The following is a 13,773-nucleotide window of genomic DNA, read 5'->3' as shown; positions in this document are numbered from 1 at the left end:
GGTTAGATAGATATCCTGGTATATAGGACGATGATATGATTAGTTATATGTCAGATCTGTATGACTATCTGTACATGCTAGCTAGCGTATGATATTTATGTGTTGATTATGTGATTGTGGGGTAGGTTGAGGCGGTCCTGCTTTGTGCTCTAGGCCAACATACCCAAGGCGGTCCGGATAGACTGAAGGCCCATCAGGGCGTACAAGTTAGGCCGAAGGCCTGGAGAACGGTCCAGACGAGCTAAAGGCCCGGTAGGGCGGACCAGACATGTTGAAGGTTCTAAGAGTGTGCCATATAAACTGAAGGCCCAGTGAGGGCAGTCCAGCCATATTGTAGACTCTATATGCATGTTATTTGTTATGATATTGTTCTGGTTTGTATGGCGTTGGTATTTTGGGGGAACTCACTAAGCTTCGGGCTTACAGTTTGGGATTTTGTTTCAGGTACTTCGGATGATCGCGAGAAGGCGAATGCTTGATCGTGCACCTCCTCTTATTTTATGATTTTGATTTCTGGGATACTCTGATATGAAACTATTTTGAAAATACTTTGTAATAAGTAATATTTTTTGGATGCTTGAAAAAGTTTTAAATTTTTGTGAATTTTATGGATGTTACAATTAGAATATTTGATTATAGATTATACTAATAAAGAAAAGCAGTAAAAATTGGGGGGGGGGGGTTCTTATTAAATCTCAAGTAATCAATAACTAAACTACCTAGATAAACTCACTGGAAACGAATCACTGCACGTACTTTGGTTCAAATTGGATTACATCTCAAAATCATGGATAACCACTTTAGTGCAATGGTCATTTATTCATTATTCACCGATTCCTAAAATGATTCATGTATTTGGTCCATACATGAATAATAATTACTATAAAGACTTTTAATTTCATCTTCATGCCATTAATTATCCTTAAATTCGTTGTTGAATTCATGTCATGCTAGATTCGATCTTTATTAATCCTAAAGATTATTAGAATTAAATCATGCTAATAATGGTAATCTAAAACATGCACACACATTAAAGTTCATAACTTTACTAACCTAACCCTAGGTTTTGATCCAACACTAGCCACAATTATTTTATGGTAATAAAACAACTATGATTCAAGAATATATAACTAGATTGTTCTTTTTTTCCCATAGACTCTGTAATATGAAATAAAGGAATGAAATATAACACATATGGATCTTCAATCAAACTTGACACAATAAATTAAATGAGAACAAGCGATCCAAATAGCAATTTAAGGCCGGACGGTATCATAGCAGGAAAGGGGTGAGTGAAGTTTCCCTCACTCTGGAACACCATCCCTAAGGTGAGGGAAGCAACCCGCGGGAAAGAGGTGTGGGAAGGGGGTGCCGCACTCTCTCTCTTCATGCTATTGGACAATTTTTTTAATCTTTTTTAATATTTATAAAATTATATACCTACTAAAAAAAATAAAAAATATATCAAGATTCATGGTTTTTAATTCCCTGCAAAATGAGTATAATATATGTATGAAATATATTTTAAAAAAAATAAAAAATAGTGAGGGGAGCTTCCCACCCATTCCTTGAGTTTTAGGTGAGGGAAAGGAAGTGAGGGAAATGGTGGTATGACCCACAAAAAATGAGGGAAACGTCCCTCCCATACCCTCCAGTCTAATAAAAAATCTCATGATTCATCTAATCTTAAATGCAAAGCAAAAGGTTTTAATACCTAAATTCAGAAAGTAAAAACAGAAGGAACACAATTGGAATACTAATCGTGATCAGAAAAGTAAATCGAATGATTCTTGTCATGAATCCGCTCTTGAATCATTCATATCTTCGCTCCATATCATTTTAATGGCCCTCCTGCCACCTTCTAGACTCTTAAAATCGCAACTTTGTGGTTTATTTTTGTAGAAAACGAATTGGAATGTAAGATCTATCCTTAGGGTTAATTTTCAGATCATTTTATACTTGTCAGCATCGCCACGACGTGGTAATGCCTTTACCACGTCGTGGTATCAGGTGTTGGCCACGAAGTCATAAACCGCCTCAGGAAAAAAGAAAAAATTTATTCATTTTAACTAGGGCGCGACGCGCATCGTAAGAGGTTGTAGCGTGCCTTTTGGCTTTCGTCCCGCTTTCGTCTATTTTCCGTTTGTTTCAACTCTTTTTGCTTTCTTTTGCATCCAAACTCTCATTTTAACTGTAACTAATCCTTTCAAAGCATATTAAACATCATATATTTTAAAATTTAACATTTTTACTCAAATATATTAGGATAATGACCTAAAAAAAATAGTTAAATAAGACCATATCAAAAATCAAGATTGGATTAACTACTATCGACCACACTTTTTGCACCGGCTCCACATGAGGGCATGAGTAAGTCCTTTACCCCGTTATAACACGTGGTAATGTACAATGGTACTAACTGATGGGTTTTGGTCATAAGACATCCTATGTGCTTATACAAACCCTAATGCTTGGATCTAGGTTTCTCTATTGTACATGCTTTGAATCCAAGACTGTAAACTCTAATTCTAGCATATGGAAATCAATATTAACATATAATTAGGTTTATGATATTACCTTGATTGTTATGTAGCAATAACAATCCCAATTCCTCCTTTAATTGACTTTGGAAGGCTTAGAGTCACAAGTGTCACTCCTCTAATGGTTCACAAACACCATAAGCAAGAGGATGAAGAGGAGAGAGGATGGAGGCTTCCCAAAACGTGTTCTAACCCTAGAAGGTTGCTTGTCCACGTTTTTGAGGCATAAAGGGTCTTTATATAGTGAGGCTATTAGGGTTATCTAACAAGGAAACCCTAATTTGGTTGCTTAAGCCCTAAGCAACCCATGGAGCCCTTTTCTTAAAGCCTTGGACGATTTCATATGGGCTTCCCCCATAGAATTCGTCCACCTTATAACAAAAGGCAATCCATGGCCCTAATTGCAATTATCTTATAATTACAATTCCAGTCCCTTAAGTTTAATTAATCTCTTTTAGTCACAAAACTAATTACCAATTAATTATTGACTAATACTAATTAAACAATATGATTTCTCCTTTAACATATTATTCTCATAATATATTAATAAATCATATTTAATCCTTTCTCTCCATAATTCATCCTATCAAGTTGCTTTGGTGAAGGCAACCCAAAAGGACCATGCACCATCGGGTCAAGTACATACCAAAATAGTTATGGACTTAGACACTAATCCAACACTAAAGTCAACGCCAAAATTCGTCTCGTCAGACGTAGTTGTAGCTAGCAACTCCAGGCGGGCGGTCTAACCGAACAACATCAATAGTATGACACTTATACCTGTCGTTAGTCATTTTTTGCAGATTAACGATTACGAAAATAAAGGGTTTTCCACCAAGACGCAGTCTTAGTATACCCAACAACATACCCAAATGGCTTAGGAAACGAACCTAACTCATATGGCTCTAGAAACAACATGACACCTACAGGGAGATCCTGGTGTGTTGGATCCCAACAATGTGTCTAGACATCCTAGTCCTAAACTTATTGTTATAGGTTTGTTGAATACTTATGATTTTGTTGTTTATGAATAATATTTGATTGAAGTCTTTTAGTATTTGAGATATGTAAGACTTAATGGATTCCTAATTTTCCATTGTCTGTTGTAACAAAATTTGGGCAGCAAAACGACTGTCTTTATATTATTTTCAAAGTTTCAATCAACGTGAAACCAACAATTCCCATGATAATTTATAATTCACGTGATCAATACAGTACGATATTTTACAAATAACGACTCTTAAGACTTTAAGTCGATCATGTTATTTATTGCAATAAAAATCCATAACTTAGTAAATTGAGTTATATTTTTATAATTAATATAAAAATATATTAATAATTTTTCAATTCGTTTTTTCATAACCTTATATATTAAAAGTTAAATTTGATAACTTTAACTAATAATTATATAATTTCATAAATTTGGTATTTCCACCAAATATGACAATGTACTTTCGTTTTATACGCGAATAATATTTATGGTGATTTTTATATATTTTCATGCTTCCATTAGATACTTTAACTTATACATATAAAATCATCAGTTTGTGACGTGTAATATCAACTTGTGTTATTACAGTAATCTACTTATAATCTTGTGATTTTTTCTTAATAATTATAGTAAGGTATAAATATATAACTTTTTAACAATCTACTTTAACTTAATAGATTTATTGGTGATTTATCACATTTTTAGATTGCTACTTCGTAAACTTTTGACCAAAAATAAAGTATGATACTATTTTGTATATAAAACTTGAAAATCATCAAAACTTTAATCGACATACATATATTCTCTCCCAATTATTAAAACCGTAAAAAAAGGGTCATAGAAACTCACATTCGATGCGTGATCTCGATTTATGTTTGTTTTGGTGAAGCTTTTCGTGAAAAGCCGAAGTTCCTTAATCCTTGACCTTTGAAACGCTTTCGAGACTATTTTGTAACAAATCAAACTAATGGGATTATTTTTGAAATGATTTAAATCAAAATGATTGTTTAAAATCTTGTATACGGATTGGAAGGGCTGATTTGAACAATAACCACCAATGGAGGGTTAATTGTGATCATCAATTTCAAGTGGGACTGTTTTTGGTTAAATAACTCAAAAGAGGGGCTTATCTGTCAAAAATACAATACAGGGGCTGATTTTAATTAATTAACACAACTGGGGCTGTTTATCAAACGATTACAAACAAAGGGGGAAAGGGTGCCCGTTTCTTGGTCTTCATCTGAATGAGAGAGAGAACGGATCGAAGGAAGATTGGGGAAGCTACGGCGGTGGCTGGCGATCGCGAGGAGGGGCTGACCTGATCCATATAACACAATCGAAGGGGAAAGGATTTTTGGTCCTTGGCAGATCGAAGAAGACAAACGGAAGGAATGAAAACAACAAATAAAGGTGGATCGATGGTGGTTATCAAATCACGAAGGGTGGGAGAGCCGACTGGAAGTTGTCGCCTGCGATAGGGGCAGCGAAGGGAGAGGGTCTCCGGTCTTTGACCGATTGTGAAGAAGAAGAAAGGTATAAATCGAAAAGAGGTCTTCGGATCTTTAATCGATCGAGATAAAAAAAAAAGGAACTGAGACAACAAAAGGGACGACGGTAGTGGCAAACCAGAAAAATACCTCTGGTGCTCGACTCTCTCGAAGAAAGAAGAAGAGAAGGATGTGAGGGGCTGCTGGCTCTCTCGTGCTTGTATCAGAAGGAGAAGAAAAACACACACTTGAGTGTGTGTTCATGGCAGAAATCAAAGAAGAAGAATGATAGTAGGCAGTAGCAACAATATTTCAGCGGGCGTTTGGCTGGTTCGTTTGGCAAAAAGGAGAGGCAAACAAAGGTTGCTGCCCCTTTGCTCACCGGAAAAAGCAACCACCTCTGGTGGTGTTTATTGACAACAACACAAAGAGAGGGAAGTGAGGTGAGGAAAGATTGAGCGAAATGTAGATTTTCAGGTGACTTTGATGATCGAACTGAACAAATCGATAATCGATAAAGGACTTTGGTGAGGAAAGTTCGAGTGAAGTTTGCATGATAGCTTAGAGTGTTCGGTATGGGACCAACGAGAAGCAACGCGTCTGACGTGGCTCGACCGCAACGGCTGCGTAACGGGGGAACACCACCCCTGCTCGTTGCAACTCGTTTAAGGCGCATCCCGTTGGCGTGGCGACGGGAAGAAAAGGATCTTTTGACTGTTTGATACAACGGTTTAAAAAAAAAATTAATTATTAAAAAAACCAATTTATTATCCTATAAATACCTCCTATTTTATTTTAAAATTTTCACATTTTCTCTTCTCTTCTTTACGTACTTTCAATTATTTTCAAAAAAAAATATGGATCTTTTCGACTCGTCTGATGATTCAGATGACGATATTTTCTTTAGGATAATGTATCATTATTACACTACCGATCTGTTATAATCAGACACAGCCCCGCTACTAACAAGACGTGCGATGTTAAACAGAAATCGCGAGGAAGGACACGAACATCTATATCGCGATTATTTTGCGGATAATTATGTATACGGGGCGAAGGACTTCAAAAGAAGATTTTGTTTGAGTAGGGATGTGTTCTTACGAATCGCCAACGCCTTGGAAAGCCGGTATCATTTCTTTACTTTATTTTTATACAAAATAAATAAAAATGTACTATATGTTTCTTTAATTTTACAACATATGCAATATATTTTTAAACAGTAGTTAATTTATGTTTAAGTACGAATTTTTTTAATTAAGATATGATGCTAGATGTAGACGCAGGTTTACAACGTTGCAGAAATGTGTCGCGGCCATTCGTTTGATGGCTATGGGGGAGTCACCCGATACCATGGACGACTATATGAGAATGTCCGAAAGAACCGCAAAAAAGAGTTTGTATACATTGTCAAGGGGTGTTGTTGAAACTTTTGGTGACGTGTATTTGCGGAAACCTTCGTTGCATGATTTGCAAGAATTGTATGCAGCGCATGAAGAACGCCATGGGTTTCCCGGAATGATCGGAAGCATTGATTGCACACACTGGAAATGGAAAAATTGTCCGGTAGCATGGAAAGGGCAATACGCAAGTGGTCATCACGGATCACCTTCTTTGGTGTTAGAGGTTGTCGCTTCTCAAGATTTATGGATTTGGCATGCATTTTTTGGGGTTACGGGTTCCAACAACGATGTCAACGTTCTTGATCAGTCGTCAATATTCGACGATCTTTTGAATGGAAAAGCCCCGGATGCTCATTTCACGGTGAATGGAAACGAATACAAATATGGGTATTACCTTACAGATGAAATATATCCTCAGTATTCCACATTCGTGAAGGCATTCCGCCACCCGGTTGAAGAACGAGACAAATTTTTTAAGAGAAGACAAGAAGGAGTACGTAAGGATGTGGAACGTGCTTTTGGAGTGCTGAAGGCGAAGTGACATATAGTCGAACATGCAGCACGACCATTGGATTTAGAAACTTTACGATATATCATGTATGCATGTATCATAATGCATAACATGGTAGTAGAGGATAAATGGCGAAATATTGCACACTGTATCCCAACGGAGCCCAGACACGTTCAGTTTCAACCAGGAACATCAGATTATTTGCATCGCGTTGTTGACATTCAGGACGCAAATAAACATAGACAACTTCGAAAGGACTTAGCGGATCATATCTTCTATGGTAACAATAACGATAACGAATAACGTTGTATTTTTTTTTTTTTTTTGAATTTGGATGTTATTTTGTTTTTTTTTTGTTTGTTTTTGGATATTATGTGTAATTTAGTCTTTATGTTAATTTTAATTTTTAGAAAATTTTAATTGTTTTTTATACTTTTTAAACATTATGTTTTATTTATTTTTAATTTAAAAAATATTTGTCTCAATTTTAAAAAAAATCAAAATAAATAAAATAAATTATAAAATGAAAAAAAAAAGTTGGTGTCATAACAAGATATAACATGTTGCCAATTTCCTCACTTGGTGTTATAACACCATTGATGATGTGGCACCAAAATGATGTTGCATCTAGTTACCCACATCTTATGGTCTTAGCTTTTCATAACAAAATCATCTTTTTTAACAATGAAAAAAAAAACAAACAAAAAATGAACTTTTTGAAAAAGTCAGATAATCTGACTTTTTATAAATTTTCCAAACAAGACTTTTGATCTGTGAAAAAGTTAAACTAAACATCCCTTTAATGTAGTTTCTACTGGACCCTAAAAGAGGTGTTACATTAATATTTTGAAAGTAAAAAATAAATTAAATTAAATTGAACAAATCGATAATAGATTAAAATGGCCGAATAACATCTGAAATTATACAATTGTAATCATTCCTTACCGCAAAGATGATAATATTACCTATCCTACATAATTTTCATAAGTTAAAGATTGATTAATTAATTAACTAGCAACGTACAATAAAGGCTTCCTCATACCTTCTGCATATATTGTAATTTTAACATCTTCAAAGTTCAAATCCTTAATTTACACTACACACCTAAAGTACCTCATTTATATCAACTCCAAGTAATAATTATATTTAAAATGAATAACAATTCAATAAGGCTTAAAAACCTAATCTCAAATTTGTGGGTACTATAGTTTCGAAATACATTAACGACCTTATTTAGAATGTTTTGTACAAATTTATAACCTCCTTTGTTTCGAAATCATTATATTCTATCTATATTTAAATAAATTATTTTAAATAGTAACATCGAAGAAGTTTAAAGAAATGTAGTTTGTAAATAATTTTGTAACCTTATTTTGAATGTATGGACAAGTTTATAACATGATTTGCTTAATAATTATTATTATCCATTTATATCTATCTTAGAAACACCATTAGATTTGACTGACTAGCTTATAGCCGTAGATAAATGTTGTTTTTAAAAGAATTAATTTTAAAAAAGGGTTACAATGCAATTTATTATCTGTTATGTCTATGAAAAACTTTTATTTTTAAATTGTAAAATGGAAACATTTTCTACTTATAGCCAAAATATTAGCCGATAATTGATAAAAAAATGATGTTTAATAAAAAGTATGTGATTTGGAAAGTGTAATAGGGAAATTGTCATAAAGCCCTTAAGTTTTCCAAAAAGTGTCGGTTTTACCTTTGGATGAGTTTTGGGGGTAATAAAGTCGGATACTTTCGCTAAATGTTTCAATATCTCATTTAAGAGGTTGCACCCTTAGTAGCCGGTTACTCGTGTGCTGATTTGGCACTTAATTGAGGAGTTGGCACGGACATTACGTCCATTATGTCCGTTTACGTGGAGCAGTGTACCCATCACCTTACCTCAACCTTTTACACGTAAACATACACTTTCTCAGAATCCTTCAGAAAATCGACATCATTCATCGCAAATTTGGAGAGTCGTTTTTATAGGGTATGTGTAATTTCTTTGAAGATTGTGTTATTACAGCTCTTTGTTCTTTAGAGGTTAACGCATAACAATAATGTGTGTTTTTTCAGGTTGTTTTGATGGATTGGGATTCTGAAGACGAAGACAACACAAACCCATTTTTTTGGTTTACGCGAGCCTTTCTCTGGTCTTAATGAGATGGATTTTGAGCTTCATGGCATGTATATGGATCATGAACCAAGCGAAGAGTTCATTACTCTATTAGACAAGTGTAAGGATGTATCTCTTAATGTATTACTAACTGATGAAAATATTAGAAACTCTAGTTTGACTAATGATGTAAGAGCATAAGTGTATCATGGTGATGACTTGCAAAGTGATGAAGATGGAGAAGAGCAAGAACTGGTGAAAAAAATGGTACATAATACATGATCAAAAAACAAGATGGGGCAAAATGGAACCAAAACTTGGTGACATTTTTTAGAATGTTATACAGCTGAAGTTTTGTATCCAAAACTACACAGTCCACAATAGGTATCAGCTCTACTTTGAGAAATGTGACAGTATCAGAATACTTGGAAGATGTAAGAAAAGAAATAAGGATAATGGTTGCCCTTTTAGACTATATGCCTCATGGATGTTCAATGAAAGATCTATTCAAATCAAGACTTTAGAAGTTACTCATGTTTGTGGTAGGAAGTTCAAAGTTGGCTCTATGGTTACTCCTGAATGGATAGGTAGACACTACATAAGTAAAATAGCAAAAATACCTAAGGTGAAGTTTAAAGAGATGATTATTGACATCAGGCAAATGTTTAGGTGTGTTGTGTCTATAGGTCAATGTCGTAGGGTAAAGAAATGTGTCAAAGAGCTAATTGAAGGTAAATTGATTGAACATTATGCCAGAATATATGATTATGCACAAGAGTTGTTAAGATCCAATCCAGGCTCAACATGTAAGGTGTGTGTAACTATCAATCCAGATGGGATAAGCTATTTTCATAGGTTTTACATTGGTTCCAAAGCTATATGTGAATGCTGGAAAAGAAGGTGTAGAAGAATTATTGGTTTGGATGGGTGCTTTCTGAAGGGAGCAGTAAATGGTGAGTTGTTGACAGCCATAGGTAGAGATGCCAATAATCAGGTCTACCCAATTGTTTGGGATGTTATAGATGTTGAGAATAAGCCTAACTGGACATGGTTCCTTGAGCTTCTAAGGGATGATTTTAAGTCACTAAATCGGTATGTATCAATCGGATTTCACTATGATGGTGCGAAATCTCTATCAAGTGAATTAGACAAGACGAAATATAGAATAAGAACAAGATGGTTAATCTTCAATGCACACTATTATTGATGAATAGTCGGTTCATAAGATTCACAATTACACTTCCTTCTCTCTTGTTTCTTTCCAAAACACGTTCTTAGCTTATGGATGTAACGACCCAATTTTCAAAAGAAAATTTTCATTTTTGATTAACCAAAACACTATCCATGATCGTTGAAATTCTCAAATACAATTGTTTCCGAAATCCATATTAAGTACTCCCTCCGTCCCAATTTAAATGTCCAGGTTACTATTTAAGGCTGTCCCAAAATAAATGTCCACTACTAAAAATAGATGAATAGTTTACCAAATTAACCCTTATCATTTGAGTTAACGAATATGTTTTTATTAATGTGTTTATGATAAGTAAAATTTAAAAAAAAAAGGTCATCGAGAGAATATGGAAACAAATAGTAACTCTACTAAACTAAAAATTCAACCTTATGAATTCATTGTGTAGTGGTAGTAAATCAAATCGTACCCACACAAACAAAACATCTCATTCTTTTTTATTAAAAAAAAAAAGTCAAAATACAAGTGTTCTTTTCCAAACTAACTAGGTGACGTGCAATGCATTTTTACGGGTTCAAATACAATATGGCATCGTCTAATAAATTTTGATCACATTCAATTTGGAGTGGCAAATTACCTTCTCGTTCTAACCTAGATTTACCAATATGCGGTACATGATAGTTGTTGCCACCTTGAACTTTTAAGATTTCTTTCATACATGTTTGTAGATAAAAAAATTGTTAAGTTGTTGTGATGACATTCTTTCAAAAGATGTTTGAACCGTATCAACCAATTCATCAATTGTGCGCAAAACCTCTTGTTCTTGAAGTGATTGGATTGCTCGAAAAAAAACCAAGGTCTAACACATTCAAATCCGGACTATTAGGGGGCTGAAAACAAAGTCGAATATCACATCCATCTCGAGATGCCGCTTCAAGAAACTCGTTATCCTTAACATCAATATGGGGCTTTGCGTTGTCTTGTTGAATAAATATTGGACCGATATGACCTTGCGGCCATTTGGCTTTGATATATCTGGTAGAACCTTTTCTATCAACCATGACCTTGTTACCTCTTTGTTCATCGATAAAATAGGCTTCGTCTCCAATGTTCCCGCAATACGGTTTTTGCTTGAACGCTTAGCGGGTTCTAATGTTGTAAACGGGTAGATACCAATTTTCCTGAAAATACTTCGTTACCTAATGAATCAAATCTCTGTCTTGCTACGGCCGCTATAAACATAACTTTTGTGATAAACTTTTTGCTTTTACATGTTTGCAACGGTTCATCCTCACCGGGGACAAAGTAGTAACGTTTTGATGGTTTTGATATGTAAAACCATTTTTCATCAATTTGAACAACATTAAACATATCATAGAATGTAGGAATCGGACTTAATAATGATTATATAGTAATCTTTGATAAGAAAAATTCTAACCTTTCTCTTCTATTCTCATGAGTTAGAGTTGGCTTGATGGCATTTGTATGTGGTCGAAGCACACCTTCCTTGATACGTCTATTCATCGTTGATTTCGAGACATTTATAGATTTCGCAAGAGATCGTATATTGGCTTGACGATGTAACAAAATTTCTAAAACTTGATTCCAGTTTATTTGTACCATTTTCCGACCAACAACCTTTGGTTTATTTGAAGATAAATCAACCGATAATCCGTGGTCAATTTGAAATTTAGCTTGATGCCAAATGTGACTAATAGTCTGTGTAGAAACCGAAAATCGTGAAGCTATTTCACTTATGGAACTAATTAATGGAAAGTGAACAGACACATAGAATAAGTTGGAGGCAAAAGAAAAGGCTTCATAATCTAGAATCAAAATGAAATTTTAAATGAGTTTTAAGCTAAATGAAATTTTAACTGTGATTTGCCACAAAATTATGGCGGCAAATTTTGCCTCCATTTGTTTACCAAAAAATAATGAAAGTTTCAAGATACTTTGTGGCAAAAAAATTTGTTTGGTACAAAAGTAGGTGTAATAATTAAATTATATGAATTCTAAAAGAAACTAAACAAAAAAAATTAATAAGGGTAGAAATGGCATTTTTAAAAGCCACATTGATTTGCGTTTTCTTAAACTGTCGTGTTTTTTGTCGGTGGAAACTTATTTTGGGATGAAGGGAATACAATTTTATTTTAATACATCAGAGTGTCGCATAAAAAAACACTTGAGAGAGTGCACGCCGCGCCATCATGCCTTGCCCTTGCCCTTGGGCTCAGAAGTACCTGAAACAAATCTGCAAATTGTAAGCTAATGCTTAGTGAGTTCCCTAGAGCATACCGTGTTGGATTAGGTGTCTAAGAGCATAACTATTTTGGTATGTACTTGACCCGATTATGAGCATGGTCCTTTTGGGTTGCCTTCACCTTAGCAATTGATATGATGAATTATGGAGAAAGATGATTAATTGTGATTTATTAATATATTATGTGAATAATATATTAAAAGATAAATCATATAGTTTAATTAATATTGATCAAAAATTAATTTAGAATTAGTTTTGTGGTCAAAAGAGATTAATTAAATCAAGGGGAATGATACTGTAATTATAAGATAGTTACAAAGTTGGGCTTATGATCCACAAGGAAGCAATGAACGAATTCTATATGGGAGTCGATATAGAAATCGTCCAAGGGGCCTTCTGGAAGGATCCTTTGGGCTGGTTAAGGACTAAGCATCCGGATTAAGGTTTTGACTGAAACCCTATTGAAATCGTCTAATGGGCCATCTGGAAGGATCCTTTGGGCTGCTTAAGGACTAAGCAACTGGATTAGGGTTTTGACTGAAACCCTAATTGCTCAGCTATATAAGGAACCCATGGGCATGCCAAAATCGGCCATTAGAAACCCTATAAGGATTCCATAGCCAATTTTGAGCCTCTCCTCTCTCTCTTGTTCTTCCTTGTTGCTAGTAGTGTTTGTGACTCCGTTAGAGGTGCAACACTTGGGGCACTAGGCTTTCAGAAGTCAAGATCAAGAAGGATTAATCTTGTTATTACTACATAATAAGATAGGTAAGATCTAAACCCTAATCATGTGTGATTTTCGAATTTGGTATGCTAGTTTTAGGGTTTAGTGCTTTGGTATTCAATGTTGTATGTTCAAATTAGAAAAACCTAGATCAAAGTAATTAGGGTTGCATGTACACCATAGGAATGATGTTATGCTCAGAACCCATCAGTGGTATCAGAGCCTAAGTCGTTTTTCTAGTTGAATAGATGCAAAAGTGAACTGCCAAAGGATCAAAAAGTCGAATTTTTATTGTCTACGAAGCCGACTCGACGAGTCCATCAGTGGACTCGACGAGTCTAGGGTGCTGTTGCCGGGATTTTCGATTTTTTGAGTAGTTTTTGATGAGGATAATTACCAAAACTCATTTTTCTTGCCTAAAATCGATTTTTCATGTTTGGTATGGTTATCCTTATCAAAATTAATGGATTTGGTTAAATATGGATGATATAGGATTATAATGATTCAAATATTTGACCTAGTAACTTTGAAAAGTTTCAATTT

The 13,773-nt window shown here is 34.6% G+C and overlaps 1 protein-coding gene across 1 annotated transcript; it reads left to right on the top strand.

Annotated features, from left to right (window-relative positions):
• The first annotated feature begins 4,742 nt into the window (after positions 1 to 4,742).
• LOC145053921 (uncharacterized) lies at positions 4,743 to 7,370 on the top strand. Its single transcript, XM_079002040.1, has 2 exons — positions 4,743 to 6,144; positions 6,290 to 7,370. The coding sequence occupies exons 1-2, from the start codon at positions 5,996 to 5,998 to the stop codon at positions 6,957 to 6,959; spliced, it is 819 nt and encodes a 272-aa protein (XP_078858166.1). The 5' UTR covers positions 4,743 to 5,995; the 3' UTR covers positions 6,960 to 7,370.
• The last annotated feature ends 6,403 nt before the right edge of the window (positions 7,371 to 13,773 follow it).

This window comes from Lactuca serriola, chromosome 5 (genome assembly GCF_051521515.1).
Source record: "Lactuca serriola cultivar US96UC23 chromosome 5, Lser_US96UC23_V15, whole genome shotgun sequence".
Classification (NCBI taxonomy): domain Eukaryota; kingdom Viridiplantae; phylum Streptophyta; class Magnoliopsida; order Asterales; family Asteraceae; genus Lactuca; species Lactuca serriola.
This window is presented reverse-complemented; position numbering and strand designations above follow the sequence as displayed.

Excerpts from the sequence above, each read along its gene's own strand:
- LOC145053921 (XM_079002040.1), top strand. The coding sequence starts at position 5,996 with ATGTTAAACAGAAATCGCGAGGAAGGACACGAACATCTATATCGCGAT. Across the intron at positions 6,145-6,289 it reads GCCAACGCCTTGGAAAGCCG|ATGTAGACGCAGGTTTACAA; the intron begins GTATCATTTCTT and ends ATATGATGCTAG.